The sequence below is a fragment of the Melanotaenia boesemani genome, chromosome 7 (genome assembly GCF_017639745.1).
Source record: "Melanotaenia boesemani isolate fMelBoe1 chromosome 7, fMelBoe1.pri, whole genome shotgun sequence".
NCBI classification, from domain to species: Eukaryota; Metazoa; Chordata; class Actinopteri; order Atheriniformes; family Melanotaeniidae; genus Melanotaenia; species Melanotaenia boesemani.
In genome coordinates, this window is record NC_055688.1 from 27354063 (window position 1) to 27371367 (window position 17305).

General features: G+C 38.9%; 4 protein-coding genes across 9 annotated transcripts; 3 read left to right on the forward strand and 1 right to left on the reverse strand.

The window, feature by feature from the left end:
- Window positions 1-131: 131 nt before the first annotated feature.
- Window positions 132-3125, forward strand: nme5 (NME/NM23 family member 5). Of its 4 annotated transcripts, none has more exons than XM_041989374.1 (5): window positions 132-506; window positions 1562-1767; window positions 2033-2133; window positions 2229-2347; window positions 2458-3125. In XM_041989374.1, exons 1-5 carry the CDS (start codon window positions 381-383, stop codon window positions 2566-2568), a joined length of 663 nt encoding a protein of 220 aa, XP_041845308.1. In that variant the 5' UTR covers window positions 132-380; the 3' UTR covers window positions 2569-3125. The 4 variants fall into 4 exon arrangements, with proteins under 4 accessions (XP_041845308.1, XP_041845310.1, XP_041845309.1 ...); XM_041989376.1 differs by having other exon boundaries at window positions 2229-2280; window positions 2458-2562; XM_041989375.1 differs by having other exon boundaries at window positions 2433-2554.
- Window positions 3126-3264: 139 nt separating this feature from the next.
- Window positions 3265-7016, forward strand: hnrnpaba (heterogeneous nuclear ribonucleoprotein A/Ba). Its single transcript, XM_041989371.1, has 9 exons — window positions 3265-3408; window positions 3888-4117; window positions 4527-4695; window positions 4805-4963; window positions 5073-5204; window positions 5294-5384; window positions 5497-5652; window positions 5769-5854; window positions 6303-7016. Exons 2-8 carry the CDS (start codon window positions 3903-3905, stop codon window positions 5837-5839), a joined length of 993 nt encoding a protein of 330 aa, XP_041845305.1. The 5' UTR covers window positions 3265-3408; window positions 3888-3902; the 3' UTR covers window positions 5840-5854; window positions 6303-7016.
- phykpl (5-phosphohydroxy-L-lysine phospho-lyase) lies at window positions 6574-11750 on the reverse strand. 2 transcript variants are annotated; one of them, XM_041989369.1, is made up of 13 exons: window positions 11552-11750; window positions 11319-11437; window positions 11037-11196; window positions 10685-10759; window positions 10501-10588; window positions 10287-10403; window positions 10057-10139; window positions 9740-9965; window positions 9398-9552; window positions 8276-8365; window positions 8058-8191; window positions 7854-7899; window positions 6574-7551 (listed from the first exon to the last, which is right to left on the reverse strand). In XM_041989369.1, the coding sequence occupies exons 1-12, from the start codon at window positions 11608-11610 to the stop codon at window positions 7856-7858; spliced, it is 1350 nt and encodes a 449-aa protein (XP_041845303.1). In that variant the 5' UTR covers window positions 11611-11750; the 3' UTR covers window positions 6574-7551; window positions 7854-7855. The 2 variants fall into 2 exon arrangements, 1 of the variants encoding a protein (XP_041845303.1); XR_006010926.1 differs by lacking the exons at window positions 6574-7551; window positions 7854-7899; window positions 8058-8191 and adding an exon at window positions 8483-8580.
- Window positions 11751-12141: 391 nt separating this feature from the next.
- LOC121643645 (protein FAM53C-like) lies at window positions 12142-17092 on the forward strand. 2 transcript variants are annotated; one of them, XM_041991172.1, is made up of 5 exons: window positions 12142-12233; window positions 14100-14344; window positions 14434-14494; window positions 14569-15395; window positions 16388-17092. In XM_041991172.1, the coding sequence occupies exons 2-5, from the start codon at window positions 14261-14263 to the stop codon at window positions 16625-16627; spliced, it is 1212 nt and encodes a 403-aa protein (XP_041847106.1). In that variant the 5' UTR covers window positions 12142-12233; window positions 14100-14260; the 3' UTR covers window positions 16628-17092. The 2 variants fall into 2 exon arrangements, with proteins under 2 accessions (XP_041847106.1, XP_041847107.1); XM_041991173.1 differs by having other exon boundaries at window positions 12223-12245.
- The last annotated feature ends 213 nt before the right edge of the window (window positions 17093-17305 follow it).

Genomic DNA, 17305 nt, shown 5'->3' on the forward strand with positions numbered 1-17305 from the left:
AAAGAATTTGGGGGAGAAAAAAGAGCCTGTACACGTAATTTTGATAGTTGCACAAATATTTGTAATTAGATGCCATAATCATATTTGGAGAGATGATTAATTTATATCGGCTTTTCCGAAGGCGAGTGCGATGTCCTACTTGAGACACCGTAGATTACTACGGTATCTTGGCAACCCAAACACGGTTTCTCAACACAGAGCAGTGGGTTAAACGATTTAATGTTCCATTTTATTAGCTTAAAAACTTAAAGATTTAAGTTGCCTCGTGAGTCAGTGTTCATAAAGTGTTACCTGGAGTGTTTTCATGTTTGTTTAATCGCTGACGGGATCCAAATAACTTGTGGCTTTACGAGACAGATTCTTAAGTTTGCAAACAGAAGATGGACCAAACTTTACATCCTCGCATTTATGTGGAAAGAACACTGGCCATCATTAAACCAGATGTCTTTTGTATGGCTGAAGAGATCGAAGACGTAATCCTGAAGTCGGGCTTCACTATCTTGCAGGTTGGTTAAAAATCTTAAACTCGGACATATGACATTAATAGGACGTGTCCTGATATTTAAGGACGTTTTTTTATGTAAAGGGGATGCTTCAGCTGCAGCTTGATGGGTAGATATTGTGGATATTGCTAATCTTTTCAATAACTGTTTTTGGCTCACTTAGGAATGATTGAGGCACGAGAAGCAGGGCCGTCAGGTGGTCGTCCGTTAGAGGGCGCTGTAACTCCGTTAAGACCACTGCTTCATGTCAGTCAATGGGACGGTGATGAACCATTAAGAAAGCGTTTTTCTAAAGTAATAAACCTGGGGATAAAAATTACTTATGAAAGTCATCTCCAACATATCTTAAACATGTCTGATAAAAAAATTGAAATCAACTTTACAAATGTGCTACTTGTTGAGCTGAATGTATTTTCAATGGTCCTTTCCATTAAAGAGATCTCATAACCTGAAGTTAAGACTTTAATTGTGTATGATAAAGTGTTACAGACCTTACATGTCCAACATCAATGACAATTTGGATAAAATAGAATTCTAAGAAAAAAACTGCTCTTGAGCCTTTTATAAAGGATTAAACTAAATTTTGGCTTTGCAGAAAAATGAATTAAAATCTGCTTTCACCAACTGCATATTCTTCAATCACCTTTTGATTAGCAAATAACCTCAAAATTAGTGTCAACGTTTTATTTAGTTCATTTGCTGAAACCAATCGCTGAATATTAAAAGCATCATGCACATATCTTCATTTACCTAATTGATTAATTTCTGTTGAATTAAATATTCATTCCACTGTTTTTGTAGAATATTAATAAATTCACCTAGTCATTTGTGATTTTTTTCCCATCAAATATTGCAGTATTCTTTAGTATCTACTTGATTTTAACACACATGATTAACATGCAAAACAGTGAAAGAAATATTAAATAACATCACTTCTCTGTATGTAAAAAGTAATCTGAGCACAATTTAAGGTAGTTTGAAAAAGGTGAAGATTAATCATAAAATCAGCTTTCTCCACACATTTTACTGAATTGTCCCAGTACTAATTTCTGTGGTAGAAACGGAGGCTGCAGCTGAGTCCAGAGCAGTGCAGTGACTTCTATGCAGACCAGTATGGAAAGCTCTTCTTTCCCAGCTTGACAGCCTTCATGAGCTCTGGCCCCATCGTTGCCCTGACCTTGACGTGTGACAATGCCATCGCCCACTGGAAGTCCATCATGGGACCTGCCAACATCACCAAAGCCAGAGAAACTCAACCAGAGTGGTCAGTCTCACATGCATGTGTGTATGATCTATTTGTGTAAAGAATTGTAACATTTCATAATTGGAAGCTGCATGTTCATATGAACCCAGCCTTGGACTATCCCAAAAAATGACTGTAAAAATCATGGCACCAATCTTTATGCTACTTGGATTCCACAGTTTGAGAATGATTCTGTATTTTAGACAGGATAAGAATGTTAAGGTATGTTTATAAAACTGTTTCTGGTCTTTTTTTTTTCTTTTTTTTGTATTTAACTTCTCTGCAGCCTCAGAGCAAAATATGGAACCTCTGACCTTAAAAATGCCCTCCATGGCAGCAACTCATTTCACACAGCCGTTAAGGAGATTAAGTTCATGTTCCCAAACTGTAAGTGAGCTGCCCCCTCACAAATCATACCATTTATATAAAGATGAATTATTTAATACCAACACTTCTGTTCCTCATGTACTCTCCTTCTGCAGCTGTAATTGAGCCCTTTCCGTCAAGAGGAGCAACTGAAGAGTACCTGAGCAGGCACGTAAATCAAGTTCTGCTACGTGGACTCACTGAGCTCTGCAAGGAAAAGCCACTCAAACCCTGTGTTAGTACTGATGCTCGATATGGGACAATGTACAGATTAATTTGTCAGCTGCTGAGTATAATTGTGACGATGCTGCTTCATATAGGCTTCTGCACTTTTCTTTTCAACAGATATGGCTAGCTGACTGGCTGATTACAAACAATCCAAACCAGCCTCAAATATTTGATGGGGTCACTGAGGAAGATGAAGAATGGCAACCTAACCAAATCCAAGAGGGATAGTTATTCAGTGTTTGCTTCTGTTGTAATTAAATATATTTAATAATAAGTAATAATCACGTTATGCTTGTTTTCTGGTCGAAATCAAATGTCTTGTGCATCTTTAACTTTATGAAACAATGTTATCCCACAAATCCAAGGGTATCAGCAAGGTAAATTAAAAAAATTGGCTTAAAGTCTGCATTTTAGACAACACCAGAACATTGAAGTGGACTATAATTTTATTTTTTTTTTTACTTTGACTTGATTCTTGAATGTTTTCTGCGTTTAAAAGCCTCACAAACTCAACATGTTTATAGTTGAAACTTGTAGGCTACTTTTTTTGTAATTGGCTAAATTCATTATCGGAAAAATAATATTTATAAATCAACATGTATTCCACATTAAATCCATTCCCTGGCTTTTTTTCTGTAAAATCCCATGCTTACAGCACGCTTAATGCCTTATTTCTCACACGACCCTACTTTGTACATCATTGTCAGATTTTCAGTGAGCTCAATTGACAAAACTGTCAGCTTTGAAGCATTATTCAACAGGACAGTGTGGCTATTTCATCTCGAAACACCCCTTGATCTGAGCAGTCTCCAGCTGCAGAAAAGGTTCACAGAGTTCCTTCCTGTGTTCGGAGGGAGTGAACGACTTCTGTTAAAAAAAAAAAAAAAAAAAAAAAAAGCAGAGCGTCATGCGTGATTGGTCGCTGCATTAACTGACAGCATCAATGATCCAATCAAATGACTTCTCCGCAGAAATGTCGTTTTTCTCTGCCGGTTCTAGAAAACCAACCACGAGTTGTCGTCGTGTGGGAGAATCCATCTTGAAGAGAGCTCTCCGGCTGTGTGACCAGTAAGGAAAATTTGCTATTTCTTTAGTTAATGTTATTTCACGACATTGTCACTTATATATTCTGATTAATCAAATGTTTGTTATTGTTTTTCTAGTAAATGTAAAATTGTTTAATGATTATGAAATTATTGGTAGAAAAGAAATCGGCAAATACGGCCTCTGGCTTACGTAACTGCGAATTTGAGTTGCTCAGTCCAGGCTCGGTTTATCAGTGAGATACAGATGGTCAAAACTTTTCTAATCTTTGCCACTATCAGAACAGTATTGAAAATGTTGGTACAGCTACGGTGTTATATAAGGTTAAGTTTTTCTACCGTTAGTCAGCAAAGTACGACTGTCTGAATGTATGGAGCGATGTGTCGCCGGCCAAAATGGTGGGAAATGCACGTATTGGCACCATGTAAATGGCGAAGCCCGCACGCCGTGACAGATCGTAAAACCCCATACTGTTTCGTAACCTGCTTTCCTTGTCCGTACAGGTTTAACAGTACAAAATGTCTGAGGCAGAACAGCAGTACATGGAAACATCAGAAAACGGCCACGAAGTGGACGATGATTTTAACGGAGCTGGCCACACCGAAGAAGGGAACGACGGCAGCGCCGAGAATGACTGCGGAGAGGCTGCGGGGCCCGATGCGGACGGTAATTCGCAAAACGGCGGCACGGAAGGCGGTCAAATCGACGCCAGCAAAGGCGAGGAGGATGCTGGGTGAGTTTCCAATTACGAGTTACCTGTTTTTTTATTTATCGATAAAGTCATTTATTGTAGCTACTAGTGGTTTTCCATGTTTCTTTGTTCCGCCGGCCTTTTGTTGGCGCCATGTGCAGAGGAGAGGGGGGATGGGCGCTTCAGTAGGGATTAAATCTGTCAGTATTGGCTTATTTAAAAAAATATCCTGCTACATGTCAGCTATGCTGTTGTCGATTAGATTTTCCCGTTATTCAATTATAGTCGTAAAGTAGCGTGAAGCTGTATCACTAGTAGAGTTCCCCCTTCTATACGTCACTAGGTCAACAGATGTTCTGGAACAGAGTGTACATAGTGTATATTTATACCCCCCAGCACCACCCCCACTGCCATAATATGTAGCTTTACACGTCCCTGTTTCTTTGCTTAGGAAAATGTTTGTTGGTGGCCTCAGCTGGGACACAAGCAAGAAAGATCTAAAAGATTACTTCTCAAAATTTGGTGAAGTGACAGACTGCACCATCAAGATGGACCAGCAGACAGGCCGGTCAAGAGGCTTTGGCTTCATTCTTTTTAAAGATGCAGCCAGCGTTGACAAGGTGAGTAAAAATGCAATAAATTAGCATCTAATGGAAAATACCATGTTTCCTGTGAGAGAAGTTACATTTAGGTGTTTATTATTATTATTATTATTATTTTATTTTGCAGGTTCTTGAACAAAAAGAGCACAGGTTAGATGGCCGACAGATCGACCCCAAGAAAGCCATGGCCATGAAGAAAGATCCAGTCAAGAAAATCTTTGTGGGAGGCCTTAACCCTGACACCTCTAAGGAAGTCATCCAGGAATACTTTGGAACTTTTGGAGAGGTATCACAGTTGATGGATTGTTTTTTGTTTTGTTTTTTTAAATTACCTGCTTTTGCTTTTGGCTGCAACAAAATTTTTCTTTCCCTCTGTCTTTTGTGTGTGTATATAGATCGAGACCATTGAGCTTCCACAAGATCCAAAGACTGAGAAGAGGAGGGGATTTGTATTTATTACATATAAAGATGAGGCTCCTGTCAAGAAGGTTATGGAGAAGAAGTATCACACCGTTGGTGGAAGCAAGGTAATGTGACTGAACACCTGTCCCTTCAAGCAATGACTATCTGGCCAGTAAATTTTCTATAAGAAATCTTTTTCTGTGTACTTTTACAGTGTGAGATTAAAATAGCCCAGCCCAAAGAGGTCTACATGCAGCAGCAGTATGGTGCCCGTGGATACGGAGGACGTGGCAGAGGCCGTGGAGGTAAGCACCTTTTAGCAAAATCTTTATCTTAATCTGAACAATTAACGTATGTGCAACTGCCTGGTTTTACTGCAACTGAGTTGTGACAAAGGCCCTTGCCTGTTGTTTCTAGGCCAGGGCCAGAACTGGAATCAAGGCTACAACAACTACTGGAACCAGGGATACAACCAGGGCTATGGTTATGGACAGCAAGGCTACGGATATGGCGGCTATGGCAACTATGACTACTCTGCTGGTTATTACGGCTATGGGGGTGGCTACGATTACAGTAAGCGATAAGTGCCCCCGGGGAAAGAAACAGAATAAAAAAAAAAAGAAACTTTTATTTACTTGGTCCTCCTTGTTGTACAGAAGAACTCAGTCCCTTTTTCTCTTGTCCTCCAGACCAGGGCAATACAAGCTATGGGAAAACTCCAAGACGTGGAGGCCACCAGAGTAGCTACAAGCCATACTGATCACACATAGTGCAGGTATGCATTCTTGCATCATCCGTGATAGTATGAGAACATAGCTGTAACCATTAGTGCCTTTTGACCCCCAAAGATCTCCATCTACTCTAAATCCATTCAAGCATTGTTGTGGGGTTAGGGTAGGCCGTGATGTGGGGTCTGTGGTCATTAAAAGTTGGATTCATTCCACCTGTCAGCCATCTTGAGAAGCATCTCTTCAAAGACTGCTTGATCAGTAAGGATTGAGTTGGTGGTGGCTGAACAGAAATAAGGACCGCTTCATCTTTCACCAGGGTGCTGGATGTGGTAGTTAGCGGTTGAACACCCCTCCCCGTCCTGCCCCCCCAAAGTGTGTTTGTCCATTCACTGACCTGTCAACCTCATTCATGCACCTGTCTTGTCTATGTGTAACTGCATGCCACATTTGGTTTATTCTCAGTAACGTAAAGCACCGTGTTTTTCTCTTAAGGTCTAAAGTAAATAAGAAAAAGAGATCCATGGTCTGACCACATCGAACATGGACTCTGGCTTTTCCTTTGGAGTTGGCAGAAATTTGGACTCATGCTCCATTTGTACAGATCAAGTGAGGAACTGGGGAAGCAAATGTCACTTTTCCACTTTTTGTTTTATATTGTTTTGTGTCCATTTACATTTCCAGTGATGGAAGTGTTATTTTTACTGTACTTTTTGGTACCTTTTTTGAATCTAATGTATTGTATGGTTGTATTTTTACATGTCTACTGGATTTACACACGAGCAGGAGCAAGAGCTTTTAAAGCTCACAAATAAACCTTTTTTTTTTTTTTTCCTTTTTTGTGTTACTAGAATTTTAGTTTATTCCTCCATGCTGTGTGTTGGATGCAAGTTGCATGGCTTCAAATGTGGGGTGTGGTGGGAAAAAAAGGGATTGAAACTAATCAAAGGATTCTTTGTAAGCGTGTCAAGTAAATATTGCAAATGGCCTTGTAGACAATGACAACCAGCATCCTTTTATTTGTTTTTTCTTTTTGATTTTAAGGAGGTTCTTTTCCCCCCATCATGTCTGCAATTTTAAGTGGCTTTACTAGTGTTATTCAACTGAACGCAAGCCTGTTAATGTAAGAGGGTACTCCCTCTCTCACTGGAAACTCATTCCTCTAGTGTCTTGGGCAAATTGGTAGAAATAAACTTTTGGTTTATATTACACTTGGATCTTTTTGTTATTATTTGTAAAGTTAATGTTAAATGTTTTGTACTGTTAAATGGCTTGCTTGTTTTGTCTCAAGTAATGTTAACACCTCCACGGATGCCTCCTTGGAAAGCTGTGGGAGAGGGCCTCACTACCTGCAGGATAACTGGCTGAGTGTAAATGCCCACCCCACTAAATGTGAAACTGCAATACTTGAGCATTTTTTTGTGAATGTTTCCAAGAGTTAAAAGATAGTCTGGTAAGTGCTTAACTCTGTGTATTGAGATCATGCTGTGGATCAGTGTTAAGTGGAGGCTGGTTATTTAAAATATGGCTGCTGTGGGTAAAAGAACATAAGCATTGTAGTTAAGAAGATCACTTTTTATTATTTACTCAATTTAAAAACTATATATATAATTGGAATTTTAGTCCTTAAGTCTTCTGGTACATCTTCGTCTCCCAGGTGCAAATGTCTCCTTCCACTTGGTTGATTATCAATGAGCTGATCACATCTTGATCCAAACTGTTGCCATGAATTGGTGCTGAACACCTGGAGCAAAACATTTAAAATAACAATACAGCTACAGGTGAATTAAAGGAGTGTTTCAAAATCCATCTTTATCACTTTGATGCAGTAATATTGTTCCCTTGCTAGTCCGCCATCCGAAAAACGGATTTAATCCCCACAGTGGTTGGTGTTGGTGTGAGGAAAAACGTGTTCTGTTAAGTGAAGCTGTTTGATCTACTGCAGCCTCAAGCATAGATATCAATATCTCTACCTCTGAACTTGATGAATGTGACCACCTGACAATGTTTGATGCAATTAAAGGTTTTTCTACAGGTTTAACAAACCTTTAGATGTCTTCATTTTCCAATTTCAGGTCATTGGATTTTATGCCTGTGAGAAAAAAAAAAGATCTGTATTTAGTCATGCATCAATCAGGACTTTTTCTAAGGATATGAGTTCTTATAGAAGTTTGACACATGCCGAGCAGAAATTTTACATGCAATCATACAGTATGTGACTAAAGTAAATTTCATGTTGGTGTAACTAACCTGTGAGGATGCGGTCAATACAGTGTACCACCAGCTCTGCATCCTCCATGCTGAAGCACATTGGAGGTTTAAACTTCAAAACACTTTCCCAGGGGCCGTCGGTACTGACACAGATCCGATCTTCCTCCTTCAGCCTATGATAGTCATAACGTTAAGAATATATGACCACATAGAAATAAATCTTTGGATCTGTAAGCATTAGCTGGTGACTTGCATACCTCTTTGCCACCCATGCTGCTGTTTTAGTAGCAGGAGTCTTTTTCTCTCTGTCTGTCACAAGCTCAACTCCTATGAAAAGTCCAACACCTCTGTAGCAATAAAAGGATAAATATATTTATATTTTAGTATTGCATCCAACTTTTACCAGTTGAACTGAAGGAAATGTGCATATTTTGTAACTTATGTTACAGGGTTACAGTTCTTACTTGTGACACCTCATAACTTGTCTGTAAATATTGAGTGAGGTGTGTATCTTAAAATCCGTCAACTTGGAATCAGTCACTTGCAAAACTCTTTGTATTGCCTCATAGAATTAAAAGAAATATTTTTATTGTTATTAAAATATATTTTATAAAATCTGCTAAAATATGAAAACATTCAAGTGTAGTCTACTTCAAACAAAATGCCAATTTTCTTAATGGAATTTTTACCTATTTTGTTTTTCACATTGATGAACTTATGGCTTAAGTTCATTTTTAAAAAAAATGCACAGACACATTTAAAAAAACTGATCTGATTACTTTTTAGTTGGAAGTTAAATATAGAAAGCTATGCCTTTAACAATGTGTTGTGTATTTTCTTAAGAAGTGATTATATATATATATATATATATATATATATATATATATATATATATATATATATATATATATATATATATATATATATATATATATATATATATAATATATATATATATATATATATTACACATTTTCTGTGCCGCTTCGTCCGATTAAGGGTCACAGGGAAGCTGGATCCTATCCTTGGAATTAACAGGCAAGAGGCAGGGTACACTCTGGACAGGTTGCCATTGCAGGGATCAGCCCATTTAAAGTTCAAGCATTCATTCAGTTCAGCCACAAGTCTTTAGCTACAACGGATTAAACATAAGCGCTATTTATTGTCATGCTGTCCTTAGAAGAAGTCTAATCAAACAATATCAGACAAAGGACCTGAGTGGGTTTCCCAAAAAGGTGTAGGTAAGGTAAAAGTGGTGTAACAAGATGTTAAAAGTATGTTTCCTTTTAGTTTTTTTTGTTTGTGTTTTTTTTCCATCAGTTGCACGAACATCTAAAACATAATAGCTCGAGTGAGAACAGTAGTATGGATATTCTTACCTGACATCTCCAATTATTTCGTGTCTTGCTTGTAGTTTTTTGAACAAATCTTTAAGATGTGCTCCCACTCTAGTGGCATTTCCTCTGAGGTCTTCATCCTCTATCACATCAAGGACAGCAAGACCAATGGCACATGACACAGGATTCCCTCCAAACTATGTTATGTTGGAGAGAAATGATATGATCATACGAATGCTTGTACGACATGTGTATGTTTAAGAGTGACCAAATGATCTGAAGAAGAACTCATTTTGACCGCTGGCAGATCAACTATCAATGACAATAAAAAATTAAACTAGCATAAGAGAAATCAATTGACTAATACTCTGGATGTATAATCACCGTATTAAAGTACTCCACTCCATTAGCTGTGAAAGCTCCAGCTATATCCACAGTAGTTGCCACACATGCCAGGGGATGCCCGTTGCCCATTGGTTTGCCCATAGTTACAATGTCTGGACAGAAACCCTCTTCGTGCAGCTGGAAAGCCCAGAAATGACTCCCTACACGTCCAAAACCTGTCTGCACTTCATCTGCTACAAACACTCCACCAGCTGAGCGCACATATCTGTGGAGAATATGAGAGACACATCACATCGCCACTGTAGTGCCTTTTGGGGGGGAAAAAAAAACAACCAGCTGACAGGAACAGTGCTCACTCTGCAACTTTAGATGAGTATCCTTTTGGCAAGACGATTTGCCCTCCAACACTTGGCAACGATTCAGCAAAGAAGGCTGAGAGCTTTGGGAAAAGAGCAGCAATAATGTCAGGCACTGATTGTTTTTGTTTTTTTTTTCTTTTTTTTTTACAACCTGCAACATGTGTAGTGGTAAATCTTTAAACAGTAAGTTATTTCATTGGATATTTATGGAGCTGTATGAAATGTACCTTACGACCTTTCCTGTTGATCTCCTCTATCACGTCTTTTACTGTTTCAGCATATGCTTGGCCTGGGTTGGGGTGATCCTCTCTATATATGCCTCTGTAGGTGTCTGGTAAGGGGGCCTTGGAGGATGGAACATGAAATTTTAGATTAACAGCAAGTATTGCTGGTTTCCATGTTTAGCAGTTTGTGTAATAATAATTACATAAATGTACACACCACATGGACCCATTCTTTCTGTCCTCTCAATTTCCGAAACTTGTACGGACTAATGTCGATGAGGGACATTAGATGTCCATGGTACGCACTGGTGTGGAAAGAGAATTCATTACAACTGAAGAACTAGCGTTTTATCACTGCAAGGTTCTCTCTCTCTCTCTTCTTCTGCTTAGAAGCTACTTACTGATCAAGTACTAGGACATCCTCATGTTGGGTGTACTCTTGTGCCAAACGTAGAGCGAGATCATTTGCCTCTGAACTGTGAGAGAAGCAGATGTGCAATCACTGGGAATGTACTTAAGGCAGGGGTGTCAAACTCCGGTTCTCGAGGGCCGGTATCCTGTAGGTTTTGTTTCCACTCCATTGTTTCCCTGATATAACATACCTGAGTAAAATCAAATGGATCCAACAGCTTCTTGTCAACTTCTTCACAATAACCCATTAATTTCAGTCAGGTGTGTTAGATCAGGGAAACAATGAAAACTTAAGGGGACTTAAGGGGTACAAGTCTGTATGGCTGTGGGTGAAGTTCTTACCCAGAATTAACGAAATAAAAAACACACAGTTTCTCAGGCAGAGTGGCTGCCAGGCGGTCTGCATACAGGACTATGTTGTCATGCAGGAATCGTGCATTTGTGTTCAGGAGCTCCATTTGTGCTGCTGCAGCCTTTGTTACGGCGGGGTGACAGTGACCTACTGTAGAAAACAGACATAAATATTCCATAACACCTTTCTGCCAGAGGGAGGCAGAATTGCAATAGGTTATATTTGTTAATGTTCATGAATATGAACTATGAACTGAATTATAAATGTTTTACCATGGTGGACGTTACTAATGCAGTCCAAATAGCGTTGTCCTTTTTCATCGAATAGATACTGTCCTCTCGCTCTTACTATTTTCACAGGGTCCTCTGAGTAAAACAGTCTACATGACTGGCTGTAATTAAAAATAAACAATAATAATACAAAAAAAAAGGGATGGGGTCCCGTGTCAGTAGCTCGCTGTGCACAAAACGAAAATCAACTACCATGAAGCAAATACTTTACATACCCGATTAATCTATTTCTCATTGCGAGAGTTTTTTCTTTCTTTAGTTTTTCTTGTGCCATTACCTTTCGAGACTCTCTCACTAATGACCGCTAAAGCAAGCAATTGGGAAAGAGACGTGCAAAGATAGCAACTGATTGGGTTAAACTATTTAGCTAACTATTGAACAACTCAGCTGTTTAGCTAAGTCCTACGACGCATGCGTCAGCAGAGGGGGTCACTTTGCATTAGCAGTCTGGATTTCGTTTTCTTATGTACTTATTTATTTATTTTTATATTGCATATGTTTGTAAGCATATTAGATTTAGGATGTTTTGTAATCATTAAATATTTTTTATATAAAACAAAACGTAAACCTTGACAGGCTTCTTAAGTTTTGACGCTACTCTGTAGCTTTATCCAGAACGTACCAACTACGGAACTGTAAAGGGGACAGAGACGCAACGCTACATGTGTCGTTACAAGTATATGTCAAGTTGAAAATACATTAATTGTTGTAATTTTTAAATATCATTTGGCACAGAATTATTTTTCTGTTTCCTGAAACTGGGAGTGATAAGGCAAAAAATAAATCAAAACGTATTTTGGTTGGAATCGTCCAAAGACTATATATACTCGGTTAAGTCACAGCTTAGCCGATGCATTCACTTTGCAGCTTCGGTTGCTAAGGAACCGCCGAAAGCAGGTAACACATCAGGTCAGCTGTAGCATGCTAGTGTTCATAGAGGCTGCGTGACGAAGCTAGCTTCTGTTAATTGCAGACACGCAACTTTTTTCATCGACTTGTCTTAACCAGTTATTTTTACAATGACCACAATGACGGTCAGTTGGCAGTAAACACACGGAACTGATTAAAATAACGCCAGTCATTTAAGTTGACACTTGTTATCCTATGTGCTAGCTAACATAACTGGCTAATTATTTGATGCCTCACGGGCTGCATCGTGTTGCTGGGCTAGCTTACCCTCTTGCTCACTAGCTAAACGTCGTATCAGATCTACTACATTGTTATTAATGCACGGCTGTTCTGCAGCTAACGCAGAGCGTACAATTAGGGATATATATATATATATATATATATATATATATATATATATATATATATATATATATATTAGACATGGGCGAGTTGCGTAGTAATGTAAAATATTCGCTGGTGTGCACGTTACTCAAGACAACTGTCTTCTGTTCAGGACTATTTAATGACCTAACAAACTTGGCGTTTTCGCACATGTCTAGTATGTCATTTTGGCACAGTTGATGAATATTTATTTATTTGTATTTCTTAATAATTCTTGGACTTAAAGTGTTTTTTTTTTTTTTTAGTAGTAGTTCATTGATGCTGCTTCCCCGTTTTATTATGTAGGATTTCGGGCTGTTGCCATGAGATGAGGTTTAGTTTGACCCTTAAGTAGCTTGTGTCTTCTGGCATGTGGAACTAGGCTAGCAATGTAGCACTGGGTTTGTCATAAGAAGAGGGAAGGCCCTGGAGGCCACATCTGAATGCCAGCAGTGCTGAGAAATCATATCACTGAGGGCTCTATATGTCAACAAATGGTTTAGTTATGAACCTGAGAACATTTAATATTTGATCTGACACAGTTTATACAATAAAAACTGGATTTGAATGGTTTCACTACTAAATGTATTTTAGCCTTTGCACTCTTAAACATCAGGACAAAGGCCTAAATGGCATGTTAAATTTTAATAAAGCATACAGTTTTCATATTGTTCCCTTTGCTCTCAGTTTGAGACATACATTTTCCTGTGCAAAGATTTTCAATGTTTATTTTATGGGACAGTACAGATTCATTTTCAGAGAAAGTAGTGAATTCAGTAACTATCTAAGCTTAAAAGCCATGCTTTTCTGCTTGTACACACAATATTTCTCAAGAATGTCTTACTCAGTTGGACACAGACTGTTTTGTGGTGTGCTGCTTTCTGCTAACACCCAATCGCTTTGTCTTTGCCTTGAATTTAAGTCTGTGTGACCTGATGACTTTTCTTTTGCCCCCTTCTCATTGCAAAGATACTATGGCATGCTTCCAGCCCCTGTCCCATTCATTTTTCACACACTTCCCCCATCCTTTCCCTTTTAGCCTGTCCCTCCCCCTTCCACTCTCTGTAGTAGTTACAGCTCTTGCCATTTATTGGGCCCAACTAACTTGTCTGCCTTTGTAATGCTCCTTCGTTTTTTTCTTTAACTATTCTAATTTTTTATGAAATATCATATTGGGCATTCTTTTTTATTATTTCTTTTATCAATTGCTATGCTCTCTTTACATGATGGAATGTGAAGAGCTTCTTTGTTCTGGGTCTCTTATGTCCACGTGTGCTCTCTGCCTTTGTGAACGTGAACTTCTCCTTTTTTATGTTTGAAGGAGGTAGTGTATAAAACCCCTTTGGTTTTTGTGGAGAAATGTTGTCACTATTCAGATATTCTGTCCCCGGATTTGTGGGCTCGATGAATCTGTCTAGAGACTTGCTGTAAAAGCATTTATGGTATTGTTTAATCATTTCCATTCTAATCTATTTTCATCTGGCCCTTTAGGTGGTATAAATCTGATGATGACGTTATAGTAAGAAAACTGGTCAGTCTGGCTGGTTGAGGTGTTGAGGGGGCATCATAAACCACGCCAGGATTCTGACTACTGAAAACTTCACTACCCTCAGTGAAGCTCCCATCTCCATGTGTTTCCTTGGACTGTGAATATGGTTACACTTATCACAGAGCAGCTTCGTAAGCAGAGTTTGGAGGAACCTTATCACAAGGCTTTTTCATTCAATGCCACTGTGGTGAGTTGAATAAACTGAAAATTGTCCTTCAAACTGATATTGGTTTTATGGGTTTTAGCTTTGAAAACTTGTATTTGTATTTGTTACAGTCGTTGCCTGCAGTGGGCTCCAGTCCAACCATCTCATGGAGTGCTTGTAGAATGACGCAAGGTAAGTCAGATGAATGCAGAACCATAATTTTAATTATAAAGGTAATCTGGCTAACTTTTTATATGTATTTGCAGAAACCAGCTCTGCAACGCACCCGACATCCAAAACACACATTTCGGCTAATTCCTGTGAGTTAGACTTTGTGTGGCCTCCCTTATGTTCTGGAGATCCCCTCCAGAGACCAGAGAATGCCTTTACAGACCAAGCTTTCCAGAATTCACCCCCACCACCTCCAAAACGCCACTGCCGATCCCTCTCGGTTCCAGAGGATCTGTCTCGGTGCCGTTCCACCTGGCATCCTAGTGCATCAAAGATCTGGACTCCGGTCAAACGAGGTTGCTATAGTAGAGGGGCATCTAGTTCAGGCTCTGGAGCTAGTTCTTTGCCACTTTGTGGTCCCAGTTCTTCCTTCACATCCTCCATACATTCATCTTCCAGCCCTACCTTCTTTAGTTTAGCACTGTCATCTGACTCCCCTTTATCTTGGGGCTTCCCATGGGACCCCTGTGATGCACCGAGGGGAGCTTGTTCTGCCTCTTTTGCTACTCCTTCCTCATGCTCTTCTTCACCAGCCCCACTGGTTTCTCATTCAGTGCTGCAGCGCCGTTTCTCCCTGTCCCCTGTACACATTCAGAATGCCTCAGTGGCAATCTTGAACCCTCAGCCCTCCTCTGTTTCAGCTCTTGCCTATGGTTTTCCTGGCATAGAGCACCCAGGCCTGTCTCCATCTCCCACTTCAGCTTGCAGTACCCCCTCCTCTTCTAGGCGAGACCGGCACGCTGCATTGCCACGATGTCACTCACAGCCTTGTGACATGCGCAAGCCTCGTTTGAAGAGGCGCCATGACCCAGATGTTCTGCCCTGCCCCAGGCCAGGCCTGGACTTCAGCAAGATGACACAGGTGAGCAAAAAAGATAACTCAGTTCTTTGAAAAGTTCCCCTGATAGTTTCCTCCGATTTTTAAATTGAACCATACTAATCGTAACTCTGACCCTTGCTAGTGGCATCAGGGACATTTTTACACAGTATTTCAACAGTTTTGTGTTTGTGTGTGTGTGTGTGTTTTTGTGTGCATGTGGCTTTTGTTTGTCTACTACTACACTTTCCCACAGCCAGTTATCTATTTATTTATCCTCTGCTTTGAAGAGTGCATTGGATTCACAGTGCATTCAGAACCTGTACTGTGGCTACCACTCCTTGATTATGTTACATATTCTATACTACAGGCTTTCATAATTTATAATGATACCAATCTGTGACATGTCATTTTCATCTGTAAAGAAAGTGAATTGGCTCAAAGCCCCCAAAGTGTCACGCAAAGCTAAATGGAGAGGGTAAACCATTAAGGAAATTCAATAGCAAAAAAGGATTTTAAAAAGCATGGATGGATATGGAAAAGGCAATTATGTTTTTATTGTAATTTTTTATTAATTTATTTATCCTTTTAGAAATCACAGTATTAAATGATGGATTCATTCAAAATTCAATTCTCTAATATTTCAATTTAAAATGTTTAATTACAAAACCATTTTGCAATTTAATTTCTTTATGTATGAATTGTTGAATTTGAAATTATATTTAGCAATCCATATTTTTATTTCACAATTAATTACTCATCAAAATGTTATATTGCTTTTTCAAAGCCCCTCCTAGTTCTCCATAATGAGATATAAACCTGCTCAAGTAACTGATGCTGCCATCCATTTGGACTTTGAGTATTGATATTGACTATTGATAATGAGGTAATCTCTGCACCAACTAACAACCTACCGTACATCCACTGCTAGTGGATTGTGTAAACAACTAAGGGCATCTTGTGTTTTTTTTTTTTTTTGTTCCCTTTCCTAAAATGATAAAAATTGTCACATGCCCATATTTCTTTCTGCTCTGTAGATTGGTAATCGTGAAGGCCTGTTAGGTGATGGTGGCTGCATATTTCCAGTGTCTTATGCGGAGCAGCGCTTATCCTTCTCCCCAGCTGAATTTCTTGGACGAGCCAGCATTGGGCCCTTAAGTGAAAGTGAAGAGGAGGATGAAGAGGAAAGAAAAAGAACTATAATGGATGTTGGAAAAAATACAGTTTTTGAGAGAGACTGCACAGAATTAGACTTGAACCTTATAGAGGAAAACTGACTACTCTTTGGTGCTCCTAATGTGACTACTGCATTCATACTCATATAAAGCTAATGTCAAATTGCATTGCTATGTTTGTAACATTTGAGCAAGTTCACTATTCAACATTGCACAGTAATGCCAGTGCCTGCCTGTTTGGCACTCAATAGGGAAATGCGCATGAGCAAATAAGCAAGTTTTCATGTGCAGAGATGTTTGACTTTATGTTGATACTAGTCTTATTTTGCATTAACCATTGGTATGCATCTCACTAGTCTTGCATATCTTTGTCAAGGAACACTATATATGGGAGTAAGCAGAAGGTTCTTAATATTTGCTCTGATTATTACATTATGTGCAGTAAAAAAAAAAAAAAGTGGTGAAATTGGATGAAAATAGCTTTCTTCAGTGGCCCAGTCTAATCCAGCAATAGACTGCTTTTAGATTTTGATATCTAAATTTGGATTAATTGTGACCTATTAAAATTAGGCCTAATATTACCATGTATCAGTAAAAAAATATACTGAAGTAGTCTAAATGGTATAAGAATCCATATCTTAATGCCCTCCTGTATATTTAACAGGAAACATTCCAGGATTCTTTCAATTTCTTTAATCCTCCTCATAATTCATCTACTTATATGTTGCTCCTTTGAAATATTTATGTCAAAGGGAAATTTTTATTGTTAGGAGAACTGAG